At 37.7% G+C, this 21,814-nt stretch overlaps 3 protein-coding genes across 3 annotated transcripts; 2 read left to right on the forward strand and 1 right to left on the reverse strand.

Moving 5' to 3' along the window:
• The first annotated feature begins 969 nt into the window (after positions 1 to 969).
• LOC139154274 (olfactory receptor 6M1-like) lies at positions 970 to 1,923 on the forward strand. Its single transcript, XM_070728700.1, has one exon. The coding sequence runs from the start codon at positions 970 to 972 to the stop codon at positions 1,921 to 1,923; it is 954 nt and encodes a 317-aa protein (XP_070584801.1).
• A 7,122-nt stretch (positions 1,924 to 9,045) lies between these two features.
• On the forward strand, positions 9,046 to 9,993 carry LOC139175924 (olfactory receptor 6E1-like). Its single transcript, XM_070767321.1, has one exon. It carries the CDS (start codon positions 9,046 to 9,048, stop codon positions 9,991 to 9,993), a length of 948 nt encoding a protein of 315 aa, XP_070623422.1.
• Positions 9,994 to 11,835: 1,842 nt separating this feature from the next.
• LOC139153375 (olfactory receptor 6J1-like) lies at positions 11,836 to 12,786 on the reverse strand. Its single transcript, XM_070727202.1, has one exon. The coding sequence runs from the start codon at positions 12,784 to 12,786 to the stop codon at positions 11,836 to 11,838; it is 951 nt and encodes a 316-aa protein (XP_070583303.1).
• Positions 12,787 to 21,814: the final 9,028 nt, after the last annotated feature.

The raw sequence follows: 21,814 nt of genomic DNA on the forward strand, positions 1-21,814 counted from the left end.
GTTTGCATTGGTTGCCGATCAGTTTCCGGTCACAATTCAAAGTGTTGGTTATGACCTATAAAGCCCTTCATGGCATCGGACCAGAATATCTCCGGGACTGCCTTCTGCCTCACGAATCTCAGCGACCGGTTAGGTCCCACAGAGTTGGCCTTCTCCGGGTCCCGTTGACTTAGTCCTACTTTTGTGCTATACAATCTTGGCCTATAATTCATTCTGCTAAGGAATGAGACAATCATCAGAATGTTTTTTTTAAAAAAACAGGACAGATAATTATTCCTAAAGGAGGCAATTAAAAAGGACATTCAGACAATTCTTTAATATATAAATATAAATCAAGCATCAACTTTCTTTCTATAAACACAATTAAGCCAGAATATTCAACCAATGAAGTCAATGGAAGCTAAACAAATCTACAGACAAGAAGAAAAGATGTTGGTCTCATTTTCTTCACCTTCTTGAGATTTCACGAAGAAGAACATCAAAATGAAGGTGGGTATAAATGAGAATGAAAACCATAAATATGAATGAAGTCTACTGCTATCAACACTTTTGGTTAGGTAAATAACTAAAAAACCAGTGCATTGTTCTAGCAATGTGTAAAATTAGTATATATTCTGCGATTTTGGATTTTAGACCATGATATATAGGAATCCTTGATGTTGGAAAATAAGGACGATTATATAAGAAAAGGAAAAAAAAGTACTGCTGCAAAGGTTTTAGTGGGTAAAATTTGGTTGGGGGATGATTCTATGCATTTTGGACTGTATTTTTTTAAAACCATGTAATTTTTTGAAGTGACCCTATATAAAATATATCAAGACATAAGCCAAATATAGCACAGAAACATATGTCCTTCAAATTCTAAATCTGGACAATCAGAAGTTAATACACTGATACAATCTGCACTTGCTCCGAAGTTTCAGGTTGCGTGGAAGTTGTAGGAATTAATGCTGAAAGAACTTCAGGCTCATGTCACCAATGGAACTGAACTCTCACAATGTCACAGTGGTGACTGAGTTCATCTTAGTAGGCTTCCAACTTTCAAAGACCTTGGAATGCTTCTTGTTTTGGGTCCTCCTGTTGGTTTTTCTGCTCACATTAACTGGGAACTTTGCCATCATCAGCCTGGTATGCATAGACAAACGACTCCAAACACCTATGTACTTCTTCCTTTGCAACTTGAGTCTTATGGAGACTCTCTTTGTCTTGACAGTCTGCCCAAAGTTGCTAATAAGCTTGTTTTCTCTGAATAAAACTATTTCTTTTGAGGGATGTATTGCCCAATGCTATTTCTACTTCTCCTTGGGTACCTGTGAGTGTGCTCTTATTGCTGTGATGGCATTTGATCGCTACGTTGCTATCTGCTACCCACTCCACTATACCATCATCATGAGCAAACATTTTTGTGTCTTCTTGGTCCTGGGCTGCTGGACTGGGGGATTCATTCTCCTTTCCTTTCCAGTGCCCTTCCTTCTCAATCTCTCCTTCTGTGCCTCTAATCTCATTGACCATTTTTTCTGTGACTATGCCCCAATTATAAAGCTTTCTTGCAGCAAGAGTGTGACCTTCCTCCTAGGCTATGAGACAGCTCTCTCCTTAGTGGTGATGCTCACTTCCATATTTTTCAATGGGGTCTCGTATGTCTATATTATTTCCACCGTCCTACAGATGCACTCCACCAAAGGCCAAAAGAAGACCTTTTCCACCTGTGCTTCCCATATTACAGTAGCTAGCATTTTCTATGGCAGCTCCATCTTCATGTACTCCTTACCCTCCAAGGGACGTTTGCGAGATTTGCAAAAACCTACTGCACTTCTCACTGCAGTTATTACTCCATTGTTGAATCCCTTTATTTATACTCTGAGAAACCAGAAGGTCAAAGAGGCCTTGAATGACTGTGTGAAGAAATCATTTCCCCACTGAGAAAAAGAGCACCAATTTTCCTGTTCTGCATTTAGCAAATTTCTCCTTATGGTTGCAATACAGCACTGTTTCTAAAGCGGGACAATCAAGAGCATCCTGTCATATTACAATACAGTCTGGTTGGGAAGTATTACTATTTTGGACAATAAGGCAGTGCAGAGAGTGGTGGGGACAGCAGAAAAGACTATTGGGCGTTCACTCCTTTCCCATCCAGGACATAGCATATACTGTAAGTGATGCTTGAGCAGAGTCTGCAGGATTGTCTGGAACACTATACCTCCCCTTCATGCTCTATCTTCCTTATTATTTCTGGAAGGAGGCTTCATAGTATCCTAAACGGAAAATCTATATTCGGTCATAATTTTTTTCCATATAGCATCAATTTTTTAAACTCTTGAGTTTCTTCTTCCCACTATGTATTCAAAATGGAGAGTGGTTAATATATGCATGTATGTACTGTATTTTTTGGAGTATAAGACATACCTTCCCCCCTTAAAATATATTGAAAATTTGGGTGTATCTTACACTCTGAATTTAGCTTTTTTGAACATTGTTGTTCAGCCCTAACAAGGTCCCAATGATCTTTCTGGCTCTTCCCAGTTGCAGACTTTTTTCATTGCTACTCCCTCCGAAGAATGCTTTTTCCAGCCCTAAGTCCTTGCAGGCTTTTTTCATTGCTACTCCCACCAAAGAAGGTTTTTTTAAACTCCTAATCAGGGGATAAAATAATATACTGAAGCTGACCAGACTAAGGACGCTAGCCAGATCAATACCTGGTAGGCAGATTTTTTCCTCAGATTTTCCTCCCCCAAAACTAAGATGCACTTTACACTTTGGTGCGTCTTATACTCCGAAAAATATGGTATAAAGTAACCATTATGGGGAACACATGTTGAAGAATTTGGAGATAAGGGTCAATGAGAAAAGAGGAGGAAAAACAGTAAACATTATGATTTTAAGTTAGGAATTTAATGATTGTGGAAGAAGAATAAACTTAGACTAAAATAATATTATTGTCACTTTAAATGTATACTAATTGGCATACATTACAAAGAAATTTCATTGCATATATATATATTTGTATGTATGTATGTATATGTATGTAGGTATGTATGTATGTATGTAAAACATATTTTTGCTGATAATGAAAAGGAAAGGAGACTAATACAAAGCCAAAAGCACCAGCCTTAAGATGATGAGTGGGGCCTCGTTGAAACATCGCCAGGAATCTCTAGGAAGAAACACACACACACACACACATATATGGATATACATACATACATACATACATACGTACGTACGTACGTACGTACGTACATACATACATGCATGCATACAGATACATATATCCACAGCTGACAATGGACCATCATCTTTTGGCTGTGCACCAGTTGTGGCTCTATCTGTACATAGAGTCTCTACTCACAGTCACTCATGCCTTTATCACCTTGAGGTTTCACTACTAAAATGCTCTCTACATGAGGCTTCCTCTGAAACTACAAATTGTGCAGAATGCAGCTGTGTGACCAGTCATGGGCCTCCCAAGGCATATCCATGTTTCTTCAGCACTCTGCAGACTGCATTGGCTGCCAATTGGTTTCTGGACATGATTCAAAGTGTTGTTATGACCTGTAAAGAACTACATGGCATTGGACCAGATTACTTACAGGATTACCTTCTGCCACATGAATCCCAGCATTTGGTTAGGTCCCACAGAGTCGGCCTTCTCCAGGTCCCATCAATTAGACAATGTAGCTTGGTGGGGCCTAGGGGAAGAACATTCTCTGGCATTCTCTGAGTCCCAGCCCTCTGGAATCAGCTCCCGCCAGAGATTCGTACTGCCCCCCACCCTTCTCACCTTCTGCAAGAATAAGAAAATCTATTTATGCCACCAGGCTTGGGGTCACTATACCCTTGACTCTGGCCACCAAGTGTATGGTATGATTGTGGTTTATTTATTTGACTTCTATGCTGCCCAATCCAAAACGATTCAGTTTGAATCTGAATGAATGATTTTTAGTGTTTTAGCCTTTTTAGAATAGCTTTAGATAAGTTATTTATATTAATTGGATTTCAGATGTGTTATTGTTTTTTGATATGTTGTGAGCCATCTCGAGTCCATGGAGAGGGGCGGCATAACAAGTCCAATAAACAAACAAACAAGCAAACAAACAAACAAACAAATAAATACATAAACACACACACACACACACATGATCCAGAACAACACAGAAAGCCACCACCAATCACCCCTACCAGACCCAAACCCATACGCACACCCCACACAAAATACAACCACCACCCAGAAGCCAAAACACATCAGCACTTCCAACTGCTGCACCCTCCTCCAACACCCACAAAAAGCAATCTGACACAGGCCATAAACACATAGCAAAATCACAAACTCAGAGCCAAACCAAAACCTGGGATGTTACACCACAGACATACATTACAAAACATCAACTAATCTAATCAACTCCATCAACTACTCAAAGTGTTACCCCATCAACTTGTTACAGCACTCCAGTCCAGCGAGTCCAGCACTACAGTCCAGCACTCTACACACGCACACCAATATTTATAGAAAGATGGCAGCTCTATCCACTCTTTTTTTACCCAAGCGCAAAGCTAAAAACAGTAGCCTAAAGATGATGAGTGGGACCTCATCAAAACATTGCCAATATTCTACCAATCTTGTAAAGATTGTGGTTTACAAATCACAGGAGTTTAGTTCACAGATGCAAAGACACAACCAAACCATATCTAAAGTTGTTTTTCTAGCAGTTATTTCAATCCCCTAACTAGGTAACATCATCAGTGCTAGTATTAGTACTTGCACTAGCACTGAGGATATTACCTAGTTTGGCCAATAAAATGTCAGCAGGAAAACAACCAAGCTTAGAGAGTACCAAGGACCCCCCATTTCAACCATGAGCTACAAATATTTTCCTTTATTGGTGCCACAATTAAAGTTGAATAGGGTATTGCATGAGAGAGGCCAAAATAAAGCACAATACATGAGGCTTGGGCACATAATGATTTGGCTTGCCTTTGGGTTTGACATCAATAGAGGAAACTGATGTAGAATACCAATTATAGATTCCCCTGCAAGGCATTTCTTCATTGCTTGAGGAATCCCTGAGGGACCTTTGCAAGCCAATCTTGTATACGTCTTATACCATCTGTTTAAAAATAATAACTAGCTCTGTGGCTTATAAGAAGTTACTTCTCTGCTTGTTGCCATGAAAAGATATGGAAGATATGCATAGAATTGTCCTGTTTATATCTGCAAACCAAAAATCTTTCCAAAGGTACTCTGAATAGTGAATATTATCTTTTTCTCAAATTTAAATTAGGGAGTCAATTTCTGATGGATAATTTCTCCTTTTCGATTTGTCAGTACATTCAATCTTGTGTAACAAACTGAAACATGATTTTATTGGCAGAAAGAAGATAACGACATATGAAATTTGTATGAATATTTTAAACTAAATTGGAAATCGGGAGTAGTTTGGAAGTGTTTCAACACTTGGGTCAAGAATATTGAGTTTTAATATTGTTTGGAAGATCGAGACACTGATTGCAAAGTTTCAGATGAGGTAAAGGAAGTTTAGGACTAGTTTAGAATCAAAACTGAAGCCAAATTTTGTTTACTCATATAATTCAACTTAGGGGAGAATGCCCTGCAGAACTGCTGAACCAAGTCTCTTTTGAACCTAGTTTATAAGCATACAGATTGTATTTGCATGACTGACATATCTGGGTGATGAGCATTTGGTCACAGTGTTAAACAAATCAATGTTTCCCTAGATAAGTTTTATGTTTAATTCATCTCTCCATTTCATTCTCATGGCATGATGCTAAGGAGGGGTTCACCAGCACAATGGTGTTGTCATATAAGTGAAGTTGCAAAAAGGCATTCTAGAAACCTTTCACAATTAACACTTAACGAGTGGATTGATTTGCCTTCCGATGTTTTGGGTGGCCCCTCACTGGCGGGTTTTAAGAAGAGACTGGACAGCTAATTGTGTAAAATGGTGTAGATGTTCCTGCTTGAACAGAGGGTTGGATTAAAAGATCTCCAAGTTCCCTTCAACTCTATCAGTCTGTATTATTGTGTATCATCTCTGTTACTTTGAATCCCCTTACAGATGTTAGAAGGGAGAATTTCTTTCTTTCTTTCTTTCTTTCTTTCTTTCTTTCTTTCTTTCTTTCTTCCTCCCTCCCTTGCTCCATCCATTCATCTCTCCTTCCTTCCTTCCTTCCTTCCTTCCTTCTCTCTCCCTGCACTATCTCTCCCATCTTTCCATTTGTCTTCTTTCTTTCTTTTTCTATCTTTCTCTCTGTCTCTCTTATTCCATCCATCCTTCCTTCCTTCCTCCTCCTTCCTTCTTCCTTCCTTCCTTCCTTCATTCCTTCTTTCTTTCTTTCTTTCTTTCTTACTTTCAGTCAGTCAAGCATGTACCAGGTAACACATGTAAGTATAAATATGAATGTGAATAAATGAAAGGGATACAAATAAAAGGGAATATTAGGACAGGGACAGTAGGCAAGCTGGTACAGTTATGCACAGCCCTTGAAGATCTCTTAGGAATGGAGTTTGGTTGACAGTAGACAGTCCAAGGCTAAAATTTTGGGGATTTGGGGAAGAAACCACAGAGTCAGGTAGTGAATTCCAGGCATTGACCACTCTGTTGGTGAAGTCATATTTTCCACGATCAAGTTTAGAGCAGTTTACCATACATTTGTATCTATCATGCGCTCGGGTATTGCTGTGGTTGAAGCTAAAGGTAGGACATTTTAGGTAATTTTATGTATTACTCTTAGGTCAGATCGAAGACCATGAAGAGTGGAGGACTCTTCTCATGAAATATCTCTGGACTTGTTTGATTGTATTAATGTTTAATATGCAATGCGGATTCCAGACAGATGAGCTGTATTCAAGAATTGGTCTAGCAAAAGTTTGGTATGCCTTGGTCAGCAGTGCAATATTACTGGAGAGGGATCTACACAACATTAGGTTAACAACTCTTAATGCCTTTTTGTCAATGCTGTTATAGTGATCTCTGGCACTTAGGTGATTTGAGATGAGTACTCCAAGATCCATGACAGAGTGAGAGTCATCTATGAAGTTGTATCCACCCAGCTTGTATTTTGTCAATATGTAAGACAGAGCATTTGTTGGTTGAGACCAGAGAGAAGAAAGGAAACAAGGAAGTTGTACTGTGCCTATAATGGAAAGTCACATTATGTGAAGAACTAGCTCTCCAGAGGCAGTTCAGATGCTCAGAAAGGTGGAAGGAATTGAAATATTAGGAAGACCAGAAAGCAAAGTGGACAGACTCAGTTACAGCAATGATAAACACACTATTGGAAGAGCTGAAGGACTAGAGACAAATCATCATGGGGAAAAAAATCTACATGTTTGGTAGGAATAAAAAATGACTTGATGGCATATAATCAATCTATAGTGGAGATCATCCCAATGTGGCAATACAGATTATTTTTTCTTATATTTCCCCCCAATATGCCTTGCTTGTTCAACAATTATTAAATTATTAATAACATCCAGTCTCAAAAATTATTCCTCTTCAAATAGCATTAAACCATTCTCTGCTATTGCAGCAGGATAGGTCTTAAACCCAGAGTAGCTGCTGACCCATCCAAGTAAGCTCAAAGAAGCTTTATTGAGAAGAATGATAGGATCACCTTTTCTTCAGAATTTGGAGCATTATTTAATTTGAAATACAAAATTAGTAAAAATAACTTCTTTATTTCTCAGAGTATAAGATGCATCTTTTCCTCTCTAAAAGAGGGTGAAAATTTGGGTGCAACTTATGTACTGAATGTAGTCCCACCCAACCTCTCAAACGGAGGTTTCAGGGGCTGAAAAAACCTTCTGAAACGGAGGTTTCAGGGACTGGAAAAATCCTTTGAAACAGCTTTAAGAAGCTGAAAAAAGTCTCATCCAACCTCTCAAACTGAGATTTCAGGGGCTGAAAAATGTTTCTGAAATGGAGGTTTTAGAGGCTGGGGAAAAATCCTCTGAGAGAGAGATTTCAGGGGCCGAAAAATGGAGGTTTAAAGGCTAACAGTGTGGAGCTCACAACCAACAAAACTGTTGCTAAAGTTTACCTCCCGGACCAGCTGTTTAGGGGATTCCAGGAGGCCGATTCACCCACCAATCAGCTTTTTTCTTATTTTCCTCAACAAAAGCTAAGGTGCATGTTATACTCCAGTGTGTCTTATAGTCTGAAAAACATGGTACTTAGCGTAGTACAGGTAAAAGGGCTGTTCAATATTCACTGTCCATTTTTCAAAATACAACATTACTGTAAAATGGTTTTTTTTTAATGTCAGGGATGCTATATTGTGTCATGTAAAATAACATACAATTTATGAAAAACTATATGGAATATACAAATATGTGTTTGAAATTGCCATTGATTTAACATTAGGATAATTTTATGAACTGCAGTATGAAAAGTTGAAAAATTTGTGTGACTTTCCTCTGACTGAAAGAGAGAGAAAAAATGACTTTTTTTAGGTAAGATGGGAAGAGAGTACTGAGCAAATATAAAATAGTTTATTCTGGACCCAAAGAAGGATACTGTGAATAATCTTGTACAGGTGAAAATATGCTGTGTCATCTTAAAATCTTTTACAATAATGATTGGAAGTACTGGACACAAATCTTTCAACTAGAAATATTACAGATTAACAGAATAGCAGAGTTGAAAGGGACCTTGGAGGTCTTCTAGGAAGCCCTATACCATTTTAGACAAAGGGTTGTCCAATCTCTTCTTAAGAACTTCCAGTATTGGAACACACAGAGCTTCTGAAGGCAAGTTGTTCCAGTGAATAACTGTTCCCCCTATCAGTAAATTTCACCTTAGTTTTAGGTTGCTTCTCTGCTTGCTACGTTTTCATCCATTACTCCTTGTTCTGCCTTCATGTGCTTTGGAGAATAGCTTGATCTCCCTTTGTCTTGTCCCCATAGACTGATCATCTGAGGACAAAGAAAGCTGGTGAAATTGCACTTATTTGAAATTAGTGATTAAAATGAAAATGAAGTTTCAGTAATGTCTTATCATTTCACTCTATTTTTAAGGAATGAACTAAATGGCTAACAGCACCACACTGAGAGGGTTCATATTGTTAGGGCTGACCAACAACCATCAACTTGCCATTGGTCTTTTTGTCATGCTGCTTGGGATTTACATTTTAACATTGATAGGAAACATGTTGATTATTATTATCACACTGTTGAATGCCCAACTGCATAGCCCAATGTATTTTTTCCTCAGACATGTGGCATGGGTAGAGATTGGGTATATGAGTACCATCATCCCGAAAACACTGGCCAACATGGCTACTGGCAGCAAAAGCATCTCCTTAGCTGGTTGTTTCATACAGATGTTGCTCTACTTTGTTCTTGGAACCATTGAATTCCTTCTACTGGCCACAATGTCTGTTGATCGATACCTAGCCATCTGTAACCCTCTTCACTATCCAGCCATTATGAATGAACAAATCTGCTCTATATTAGTACTTTGTTGCTGGGTTGGGGGTTTGTCACTAATTCTAGTTCCATCCATTTTTTTCTTTCAAATACCATTTTGTGGTCCTAACAACGTCATCAATCATTTCTTTTGTGACAATGGACCACTAATCAAACTATCCTGTGTGGACACCAGCCTCCTAGAACTGATTGATATTGTGATTGCCATATTCTCTTTGCTTGGGACTTTAATTATCAATGTTGTATCTTACATCAAAATCATATCGACAATTCTGAGAATCCCATCAACCACAGGGAGGAAGAAGACCTTCTCCACTTGTGCCTCACACATGATTGTTGTCTCCATCACGTACAGCAGCTGTATTTTCATGTACATAAGACCCAAAGGCAGCAGCAAATTAGATTTCAACAAATCAATGGCTCTTTTGAATACTGTCTTGGCTCCACTTTTGATCCCATTCATATATTGTTTGAGGAACAAGCAAGTACAGGATGCTTTGAAGACTGAACTGAGACGATGGGTTGGGTTTTGCAAAAAACTGAGGTGATTTGTCATTGATGGGTTCATATACATTGTTGCTGTGGCATGTGCTTCTTTCCAGATGTAATGAACACACACTGAGTTGGTTTTACAAGGGGACTTGAGAATACATAGAGGATATGGTGATCAGGAACCAAGAGTAGCGCAGTGGCATAAAGGTGGGGCTCTCATCTCACAATCATGAGGTTGTGAGTCCATTCATTCATTCATTCATTCATTCAATTTTTATGCCGCCCTTCTCCTTAGACTCAGGGCGACTTACAACATGTTAGCAATAGCACTTCTTAACAGAGCCAGCCTATTTCCCCCATAATCCGGGTCCTCATTTTACCCACCTCGGAAGGATGGAAGGCTGAGTCAACCTTGAGCCAGTGATGAGATCTGAACTGCTGACCTGCAGATCTACAGTCAGCTTCAGTGGCCTGCAGTACAGCACTGCTGTGCCACCTAGATAGAGAAGCTATTTCTTTCTCTGAGTACAATGAGAATATATCTACTGAATATTCAGTAACTTCATTTTGGTGACAGGACGGGAATCTGGCCAGTAATCACTGAGCTTCATTCAGTTTACCAGACTACACCCTGCAAAGGATTATAGGATCATTAAAAGATGATGATGGTGGTAATCAGGAACCAAAACATCTGATAATCCCCAACAAATAAACCACAGTACATGAGGAATACATGCCCAATGGATTAGTCTAACATTTGGTTTCACATCTATATAGGAAGCCGATAGATAGTGTATGATAGGTATTTTATGCAATTCACAATAGGCTTTTTTGCTCCCTGATAAGTTCCTATGGGATCTTCATAGTTAATCTCAAATAGATATTCCACTTTATACAGTGATGGGCTACCACAATTTTCACTACCACACCATGGGTGTGGTTTATGCATTTTGGTTCAACATCTTTCAGTGCAAATTGGGTGCTCTGGGGTGGAGCTCCAAATTTTGCTACCGGAACTCCGTTCCTGACTGTTCCTGCAGGAGCCCGTCACTGACTTTATGCCTCAAAACAATAACTAGTTCATTGTTCATAAGAAATGGCTTCCATATTCATTGCCCAGAAAAGATATCAAAAAAGAAAGTAGCAAAACGGCACAGAAGATACATCCATGAGCCAAGAAGACAAAGCATCTCCATCAAAGCATTGATAATGGAGAAAATTATGTTTCCAAAACTTTGAATTAAGGGGTAATTTTTTTAACAGATGCATTTGCTTTCCCCCTGATTCATAAGCAAAATCTGCACAGTTTCACAATTTAGAAAAATGGCTATGACTAACAGAAAAATATAAATTAACAGAACAGAGAGAGCATGAAAAATTTCTAAATATTTTATATCTGTGAAGATTGTCAGTCATACAAGTGTAATTGTCTCAAAAGTGCTTTTTTCAAGAGAAAAAAAGAACCAAGAAAGTGCTATTGCCTCTTCAAAAAGCAATCTTGTAACATCCTAAATATGTTTTAAGTATATTGTTTAGTGGTAAAAATACTGCCTGGCAAAAATAAACCAGGGAATAAAAGATTGGTAGATATAAGAAATTAATGCACATATGATGATGTAGAAAGGCTCAGATTTATTGTGATTTTTAATTTTTTTAAAAAGATTTGAAAACCCAGTAAAGTATACTAAAAAAAAGTTTTCCCACCTTCCAGTCTGTAATGAGCCTGAACATAGAAAATAAATCAAATTAAAACCATGTTAACTAACAAATTACAAAGTCCATGTCATGTGTCCCTCACTACAGCAATATATGATTGTTCTCCCACCCATGTGTTAACAAAATCCAAGTCTGTTTATGAGAACAGCCAAAGTTGGCAATGTCCTTCCAATGATTTCTTCTCACAAAATATGTTGGTGTTTCTGCAAACAGTTTCGTAAAGCATCCTTGACTTTCTCATTCCTCAGAGTGTAAATAAAAGGGTTCAATAATGGGGTGATCACAGAATTAAGAAGTGCCACAGCTTTCTGGACATCCCGAGACCGACCCTTGCTGGGGAAAGAATACATGAAGACGGCACTGCCGTAGAAGATGGAAGCGACTATGAGGTGAGAAGCACAGGTTGAAAAAGTCTTCCTACGACTGCCACTGGTCTGCATCCCCAAGACAGTCACAATTATGTAGAGATAAGAGACAACAGTGATACCCATAGAGCTGAGTAATACCAGAGCAGAGAGGGTAGATTCCAGCATCAGGAGAGCATGCACATCATTGCAAGAAAGCTTTATCAGTGGAGCATAGTCACAGAAGAAATGATCGATAACATTAGAGCTACAGAAGGTCAGTTGGCTCAGGAGAATAATGGGGCCAAGATTATTCAGGAAACCACCAACCCAGCACACCAATATCAAGCTCACACAGACCCCTCCATTCATGATGATTGTGTAACGCAGTGGATGACAGACAGCAACATAGCGGTCAAAGGCCATCACGGCGATCAGGATGATCTCAGAGGTACCAAAGAAGAAATAGGAATAGCACTGAGTGATGCAGCCCAAAAAGGAGATCGATTTGTTCAGAGAAAATAGATCCATCATCATCTTTGGTACAATTGTCAGAACAAAAAATATCTCCAGAAAAGAGAGGTTGGAGAGGAAGAAATACATGGGGGTCTGCAAGCGTCGGTCCACGCATACCAGAGTGATAATCATGAGGTTTCCAGACAAAGTGAAAAAACACGCAACCAAGAGCAATGAAACAAAGAAGAGTTCCATGGTCCTGGATAGTTGGAAGCCAATTAAGATGAACTCTGTCACTTGTGCAGTGCTATTTTGAGTCCTAGTTCCCATCATGGATTTGCTGCAGGAGAAAAATCAAGCAAAGAAATAACCCACTTCAGATTGGTGCCATAAAAAAATATTTTACCTTCTTCTCTTCCCTGCTGTTCTGTTCGGGTCGTATGTGACCCGAAAGCCAAGTTTGAGTCCCTGTAAAAAATTTTCCCTGCATATCTGAAACTTGAAATGTCATGACTTTTCATCATTTCAGGGGTTCTCTCTATGAAAATTTTTTTTGGGGGGTGGGGGGCATAGTTTTTGCTGGGCAAAAAAAGTCACACTTCTTCTGTTCCCGGGTCACCCTGACCCGGACCGAAAACTCTTCATTTGCAGTGCTTATGTTTGGTCTTTTTGAAAGCTTTCTTCACTTGGAAAGTAGTCTGAACATTTCTGCACACAATGGTATGAAAATTGAAATGAAAAAAGTAAATCTTATTGGTTTGTTTTGCTGATATAATGCATGCCCCCCCGTTTTTGTGATTTTTTTTTCAATTTATGGATAGTTTTGCTTGCAAAATGCATTCTATTTTACTAAAGTTGTTGTGGGATTGGTAGCTTGAACATTTCTGAATATAAGAAAAATATAAAGGAACTGAAAAAAATGATTCTTATTGGTTTTTTAAAATCAGAAATAAGCCCCCCCCCCCTCGGCTGCTTGCAACCATTTTCACTTTTTATTTTTTTATGCTCCAAATCCGAAATATTCTTTAAAATCTTAGGCATTCATTTACTCAATTTAACAATGCTGATCATCAAAAAAATATTTTTGGGGTGGTGGCTAATTGTTTTCTGGGCAAAAAAAAATCATCACTTCGAGTCTGTTTCTGTTCGTATATGACCGGACCAAAAAGAATTTTTTTAGGTACTTGAATTTGATCTTTTTGAAAACTTTTTCAACTGGAAAACTAGTTTGAACATTTATGAACATAATGATATGAAAATTGAACTGGAAAAATTGAGACTTATATTTTTATTTTGATCAAAAAGCCCCTACCCCCAGCCTTTCTGAATTTCGTGTCAATTTATATTTTTTAAGGCTACAAATCCCTAAGGAATTTCCCCCCAAAAGGTTTGATATACTAGATTGAACAATCCTGAACATAAGAAAAATATAAATGAACTGAAAAAAATGGTTCTTATTGGTTTATTTTTGCCACAAAAGGGCCACCACCCCCTCGGCCTTGCTGTGTGCCATTATTGTCACTTTTTATACATATTTGGCTAGAAATATTTGGAATATCCTTTTGAAAATCAACCACATTGTAGCCAGAGAACTAATTTTATGTAACAAATCCATTTTACTAAAAAAAGTAAGTAAGTTTGAAATTAACAGCATAATTTTTATATAAATTGAAATAACTTTATGTGCAAAATAAACCAATATGCATCCATTTTTCCAGTTCAATTTTCATATCGTTATGTTCAGAAATGTTCAAGCTACAAATCTCACACCAACTTTAGTAAAATAGAATGCATTTTGCTAGCAAAACTATCCATAAAGTGAAGACTATTTCACAGAAACGGGGGGGGCATGCATTATTTCAGCAAAATAAACCAATAAGATTTACTTTTTTCATTTCAATTTTCATATCATTGTGTGCAGAAATGTTCAAGCTACCAATCACACACCAACTTTAGTAAAATAGAAAGCATTTTGCAAGCAAAACTTTCCATAAATTGAAAAAAAAATGACAAAAATGGGGGGGGCACATTTATGTGCAAAATAAACCAATAAGGATTAATTTTTTCAGTTCAATTTTCATTCCATTGTGTGCAGAAATGTTCAAACTTGTTTCCAGGTGAAAAATCTTTTCAAATTGACCAAACATAACCACTTCAAATGAAGGGTTTTCGGTCCGGATCGTATGTGACCTGGGAACAGAAGATTAGGGAGTTTTTCTCAACAGAACAGCAGGGTTAAGTCCCAAGTTCAAACCTGGAGACCTCTCACCAAAGAATGCCAGAAACAGACTCCTGAAGCCATGAGACTGGGCTTTTTCTCATAGAAATGCACCAACATTGAAATGCCTTCTCCCAAGGAATAGAAACTGAGTTCTAATAATCACTTGCCTTTCAGAATGTGACTATGTTAAAAAAAAAAGTGTTTTGATTGGATCACTGCTTTTCAGTCAATGGATGCATGTCTGATTTTTTTTTAATAAAACAGGAACTTGTTTTATTACGAAAGTTGGCACTGCTGCTATTAGGTGATATTTGCTCCAAGTATATTCAATACAAGATATTCGCTCCAAGGTGATATTCGCTCCAACAGAATACCTTATTCCCCCAGACTTGAAATACTGAAATTAGACAATTTACATCACCTCCAATCCCATCTAACTGTAGTTCATAAAGTCATATACCAAAATGCCCTTCCTGTTAATGACTACTTCACCTTCAACCGCAGCAATAAACAAGCACGGAATAGATTCAAACTAAATGTAAACTGCTCTAAACTCGAGTTCAGAAAATAAAACTTCAGTAATGGAGTGATCAATGCCTAGAATGCACTACCTGACTCTGTGATTTCTTCCCAAAACCCCAAAAACTTTAACCTTAGATTGTCTACAGTTGACCTCTCCCCATTTCTAAGTGGTCTGTAAGGGGCATGCACAACACACCATTGTGCCTACTGTCTTACTGTCCTATTGTCCTTTCCTTTCCATGGTTCATGTTGAAAGATTGTATATAATATTATATACAATTAATATATATAATATTAAAAGTTAGCATGAATGCCTTTATATAGTGAAGATACAGTACTTCTTTTTAATTACTGTATAAAGTATATGAAAACACAGTGTATCAAACACTGAGAGCTTCTACACAATAAGTAGCAATAGCACATAGTCTTATATACCACTTCACAGTGCTTCACTGCCCTCTCTCGGATGCTTACAGAGTCAGCATTTTGTCCTCAACAATTTGGGCCTTCATTTTAACCACCTCGGGAGGATGGAAGGCTGAGTCAACCTTGAGCCGTCAGCCAGCAGAAGTAGCCTGTAGCACTGTACTCTAACCACTGTGCCACCAAGGCCCAAATAAATACCTTGTGTCTAATCACACTTGGCCTAACAAAGTATTCTCTAAGTAATTTATATCCAACAAAATATGGAGAGCTCAAAAACACACTAGAGGAAAATTGAGAGATCCATGCAGGAACTTACCATAGGCAGTTTTCAGTTCTTCTATCGGTACAAGTAAAAGACATTGACCATAAGATACATTTCTTTTAAGTCAACTAGAGCTTATTATTAGGAGATGAAATATCTTAGGTGACATTGATGTGAAATGTCCTGTAAACTCTTCTATCAATGGAGTTTTGCACCCTTCTCCTTTGAAACTGCCAGGGCTGTAAGTTGTCATATTTTCTTGACTGACAGGTGGAACGATGCTTTCACCTACAGTCTTTCTTCAGGCAGCTCTTTAGTGGAGTCTTTGTCTTTTGGAAGGAAGAATCAAACTGGTACTCTGGAACTGAAATTCTACATATAAAGATTATCTTCCAACCCAATCAATTTAACTATGAAAACATAATTGCTGAATGACCCTCATCATATGTGCTACTTCAAATAACATATTGGAAGGTACAAATTTCTGAATTATCATGGATAGTCAGGTTCTAATTATAACATGTATGCTTAGAAGCCATCGAGGACAAAGGTCTAGAACAGTTGCTTTCCCAGTTTAAGGTCCTCAGATTTTAAGCTCTTCCTATGACTATTATTATGTGAAGTGTTAATACCACTCTATAATGCCTTGGTAAGACCACACTTGGAACACTGCATTCAGATTTGGTTGCCAAGATGCAAAAAAACATATTGGAGCTCTAGAAAGAGTCCCGAGAAAAGCAAGAAACATGTATAAATAACCAGGGGCTAAAAAACATATGAAGAACGGTTGCAGGAATTGTATATGTCTAGTTTAATGAAAAGAAGGACTAGGGGTGATGTGATAGCAGTGTTCCAATATCTCAGGGGTTGCGACAAAGAGGAAGGGATAAATCTATTCTCTAAAACAGCTGAAGGCAGAAAAAGAAAGCGATGGATGGAAGCTGATCAAGGTGAGCTCCAACTTAGAATTAAGGAGAAATTTCCTGACAGTTAGAACAATTAATCAATGGAACAGCTTACTTTTAGAAGTTGAATATGGTCCATCACTGGGTGTTTTTAAAGAAGAGATTGGACAGCTGTTTGTCTGAAATAATATAGGGTTCTATTCCTGCCATATCGGGGGTTAGAATAGAATAACAGATTTGTAAGGGACCTTGGAGGTCTTTTCGTCTAACCCCCTGCTTAGGAAACCCTATAGTATTTCAGACAAATGGTTATCTAACCCCTTCTTTAAAAATTTCCACTGTTGGGGCATTTACAACTTCTAGATTGGATAGAAGACTTCCACATCTGTTATTCTGTTATGAGAATTCTTCCTATTGGCTACATTTGATAATAAGTGATGGAAGGAAAAAATTACCAATTGTAATCCTTTGGGGCTGCCTGTTGCTTCCACTGAATTGTGCATAGACAATTGAACAACATATGCTTTATTTAAAAGCCTCACAAAAAATCCTTCTTGTAAAGGGTACATGAACTGAGAGGCACCACTGGCCTGAAGAATGGGGATTCCTCTGGGAGAATCATCAGTGAGACGTCCAGCTTGCATCTGGAAGAAGAATGGAAGTAGTGGGTCCTTTTTTTATCTCCATATCCCAAACTTTCATCAGGAAAATCTCATGTGGCCACTTCCAATCCAGTCTTCCTTAGATTGGCATTCTGACATTCTTGTTGTTCCAATATGTAGAATCTGTTTGTATTTTCCTCCATCCTCTGACACTTTCTCTGAAAATGAACCTAGTAGACAGCAAATCCTTCTTGACAATCAGTTAAATAAACTGGCATTTTAAAAGTATAAGTTGAGATACTTCCTTGGAGACATTTCTTAATGGGTTCCCCAGAGAGTAAAGTTTGGAAATAATTTTTTTTCATTCTGATGCCATCAAAAGTTTAATGATAATAGACCTGATTTTCCTAGGTTGCAGTGCATATTGTAGAACGTTTGCATCCAAACCTCTTCTAGAAGAATGAAATATTTTAAGGAATATTAAAAAGGCAACATTGTATTGCTAATTAGGTCATACAAAACCTTTGCCAGGCCAATTCTTAAATACAGCTCATCCACTTGGAATCTACACTGTATATCAAACATGAACACAATTGAGAGAGCTCAGAAGTATTTTCATGAGTAGAGTATTCCACTCTTCTATTAAAAATATAATTCCTTATGCCACCAGGCTTGGAATTCTAGGCTTGGACAATTTAGACCTGTGCCACCTGCAATCCGATCTAAGCATAGGGCACAAAATTGTTTGCTACAAAGTCTTTCCTGTCAATGACTTCTTCAGCTTCAATGCAATAATACACAGGTAAACAATCGATGCAAACTCAAGGTAAACCATTCCAAAATTGTTTGCAGAAAATATGACTGTAGCAACAGAGTGGTCAATGCCTGAAATGTTCTACCTGATTCCCTTGTTACAGCCTCAAACGCTTACAGCTTCAACCTCAAACTATCTACCACAGATCTTACCCCATTCCTAAGAAGTCTGTAAAGGGGACATGCATAAGCTCACCAGTGTGGCTACCATCCGTGTCTAACTGTCCCCATTTATCTGTACTTCCTTTGTTTATGCTTATGTCTATACTTTCTATCTTGTGCATGTCTGACAAAGAAACAAACAAATAAATACAATATTATATTTCTCTAAAGGAGGAATGGAAAAGCAAGCTCTTGGAGACAGAAAGGAGCCCCCACCTTCTTTAATAGCCCAAAGCAGATGTCGGAACTTAAGATATAAAGCGTTAGCTTATTCATAGGCAGAACAAATACTGCAAAACAGGATCTTCTTGTTGTTGTGCCATCTCTGTCATTAGACATTGGCAATCATGTTGGCAATCCCATTTTCATCAACAGACATACAAATAAGTGCTTCTGAGTCTTGTCCAAACCAGCCGCTTAGATTTTGAAACCATGATGTTGTTCTTCTGCCTGGACTTTATTTGCCTTCAATCTTTCCTTGGAAGATTAAGTCAAATATGCCATATTTTTCAAAACATGATATTTTGAAACTCTCTGAAACAAAATCTGACCAAAGGCAGAATGGTAGGATTAGCCCCATTATTCAATATCCAAAACAGGATGAAAGCCACTAAGCCATCATAGGAATTACCCAATCCCCTTTCATAACACAAGTTCCTTCACTGCATCATCCCAGAGAAGTTTAAACTTCAACCAAACCTGAAAGCTCAGACAAATTCCTAGGATTTGAACTTTGCTTATAGAGCCAGCTGTGACCTCTACATAACCCCTACATGGTTTCATGGTAATCTAACAACAGCCAATAGAATACATGTTTTTGTACAGGAGTAGGAAGTTCATGTTCAAAGCCCAAGAAAAGGTATAAAAACCCCTTACTCTCAACTCCATGTGGTCAGCAGCCAAGAATCACATTTGCTTGGTTATTGTGCTTCATCAATAAATGGCCCTGTTTCCAATGAGCCTCTGTTTTGTCTCCAGTGCCTTTCTCCTGGCTTGGAACTGAACCATGAGGTTCAACTACTGCAATGCTCTCTACATGGGGCTACCTTTGAAGAGTGTTTGGAAACTTCAACTCGTCCAAAATAAAGCCGCGTGAGCAGTCTTGGGCCTTTCAAGAAATGCCCACATCTCGCCATCACTCTGCGGACTGCATTGGCTACCAATCCATTTCTGGGCATAATTCAAAGTGTTGGTTATGACCTATAAAGCCCTTCATTGCATAGGACCAGATCATCTCCAAGACCGCCTTCTGCCACACGAATCCCAGTGACTGGTGAGGTCCCACAGATTTGGCCTCCTTAGGGTCCCGTCAACCAAATAATATCAGCTGGCGGGACCTAGGGAAAGAGCCTTCTCTGTGGGAGCCTGACCCTCTGGAAGCAGCTCCCCCCAGAGATTTGCACTGCCCCCACCCTCCTCACTTTCCAAAAGAGCTTAAAAACTCATCTTTGCTGCCAGGCTTGGGACTTTTAGATCTTCCCCCTGATCAATGAATGTTTTAAGTATGAGTGTTGAATGATTGGTTTGATAGGTTTTACTTTTTAAAAATTGAATTTAATGGTTGTTTTTAATGTAGTATTAATCGGATTTATATTATTGTTCTGTTTTTTTATATGCTGTGAGCCGCCCCGAGTCCTCGGAGAGGGGCGGCATACAAATCCAAATAAATAAATAAACAAATAAATAAATAAGTAAGTAAGTAAGTAAGTAAATAAATATTTCTTCCCACAACATTTTCAGCTTCATAATAGCAACGAAACACAACCTCACAACCTCACATACAAAAATGAGTCAATTGGATAATGCTAAGATCTATGATACTGTTTGAAGACAAATCCGGGAATAACTTCAAACATTTATTGAATTTAGGATGAATTTTTTGGGAGAGAAAAAGATAATGATTTACAAAGTGAAATTCTGAGAATTAGCAGGTCATCTGGGGTTACTTTTTTTGAAACTTCTAGATGAATAGTAGATGAGTGGTACCCACTTTCCCTTTCATTACTGTGTTTACATTGTATTTAAGTTTTTAATAGACACTATCAAAAGGAAACAGACAGTATACTAAAATAATAAAGAAATATCAGAAGCTTAAAAATGAGAAAGAAAGAAAGGATAGAGAACAAAAAACAAAGAAAAAGAAAGAAAAAGAAGAAGATTAATGAAAGAAGAAAACGAGAAAAGTAACCAAGACCACAATGAAGAAGTGAGCCCCAACCCCCATCACACTAAACACAAATTAATATAATAATAGTTCATTATTTTCTAAAAATTATAAAAAGAAAAATCTTCTTAGCATGAAGTAACTCATATCTATGCAAGCCAGAAATCTTTTCAGTCCAGGTTTAACAAAAAGTTTATTAGTAGTTACCAGAAATATCAAAAATACTGTATAATCAACCATATTTTATATGTCTTACTTTTGTGCTATACAATCTTGGCCTATAATTCATTCTGCTAAAGAATGAGACAATAATCAGAATGGGTTTTTTTAAAGGACAAATAATTATTCCCAAAGGATGCAATTAAAAAGGACATTCAGACAATTCTTTAATATATAAATATAAATCAAGCCTCAACTTTCATTGTGTAAACACAATTAAGCTAGGATATTCAACTAATGAAGTCAATAGAAGTTAAACAAATCTACAGGCAAGAAGAAAAGATGTTGGTCTCATTTTCTTCACCTTCTTGAGATTTCACCAAGAAGAGCATAAAAATGAAGGTGGCTACAAATGAGAATGCAAACCATAAATATGAATGAAGTCTACTGCCATTAACACTTTTGGCTAGGTAAATAACTAAAAAATAAGTGCATCATTCTAGCAATGTGTAAAATCAGTATATAGTCTTTGATTTTGGATTTTAAAACTATGATATGTAGGAATGTTGAAAAATAAGGACAATTACAGGAGAAAAGAAAGAAACAATTGGTGGATTTCTTAAGAAAATGTTTTGGGGGTAAAATTTAGGTGAGGGATGATGCTGTGTCTTCTTAGAGTCTATTACAATAGTGACAAATCTTTCAACTAGAAGTATCAGAGATTAACAGAATAGCAGAGTTGAAAGGGACCTTGGAGGTCTTCTAGGAAGCCCTATACTATTTTAGACAAAGGGTTGTCCAATCTCTTCTTACAAACTTGGAGTATTGGAACACACACAACTTCTGAAGGCAAGTTGTTCCACTGATTAATTGTCCTCCCTGTCAAGAACTTTTTGCCATAGTTGTAGGTTGCTTCTCTCCTTGCTTAGTTTTCATATTCTGCTTCTTGTTCTGCCTTCAGGTGCTTTGGAGGACAGCTTGACGTCCCCTCATCTTTGTCTTTTCCCCTTAGACTAATCATCTGAGGATTGGTGAAATTGTACTTATTTGAAATTAGTGATTAAAATGAAAATGAAGTTTCAATAATATTTTATAATTTCATTCTATTTTTTAGGTATTAACTAA

This window comes from Erythrolamprus reginae, chromosome Z, assembly GCF_031021105.1.
Source record: "Erythrolamprus reginae isolate rEryReg1 chromosome Z, rEryReg1.hap1, whole genome shotgun sequence".
In the NCBI taxonomy this organism is placed as follows: Eukaryota; Metazoa; Chordata; class Lepidosauria; order Squamata; family Dipsadidae; genus Erythrolamprus; species Erythrolamprus reginae.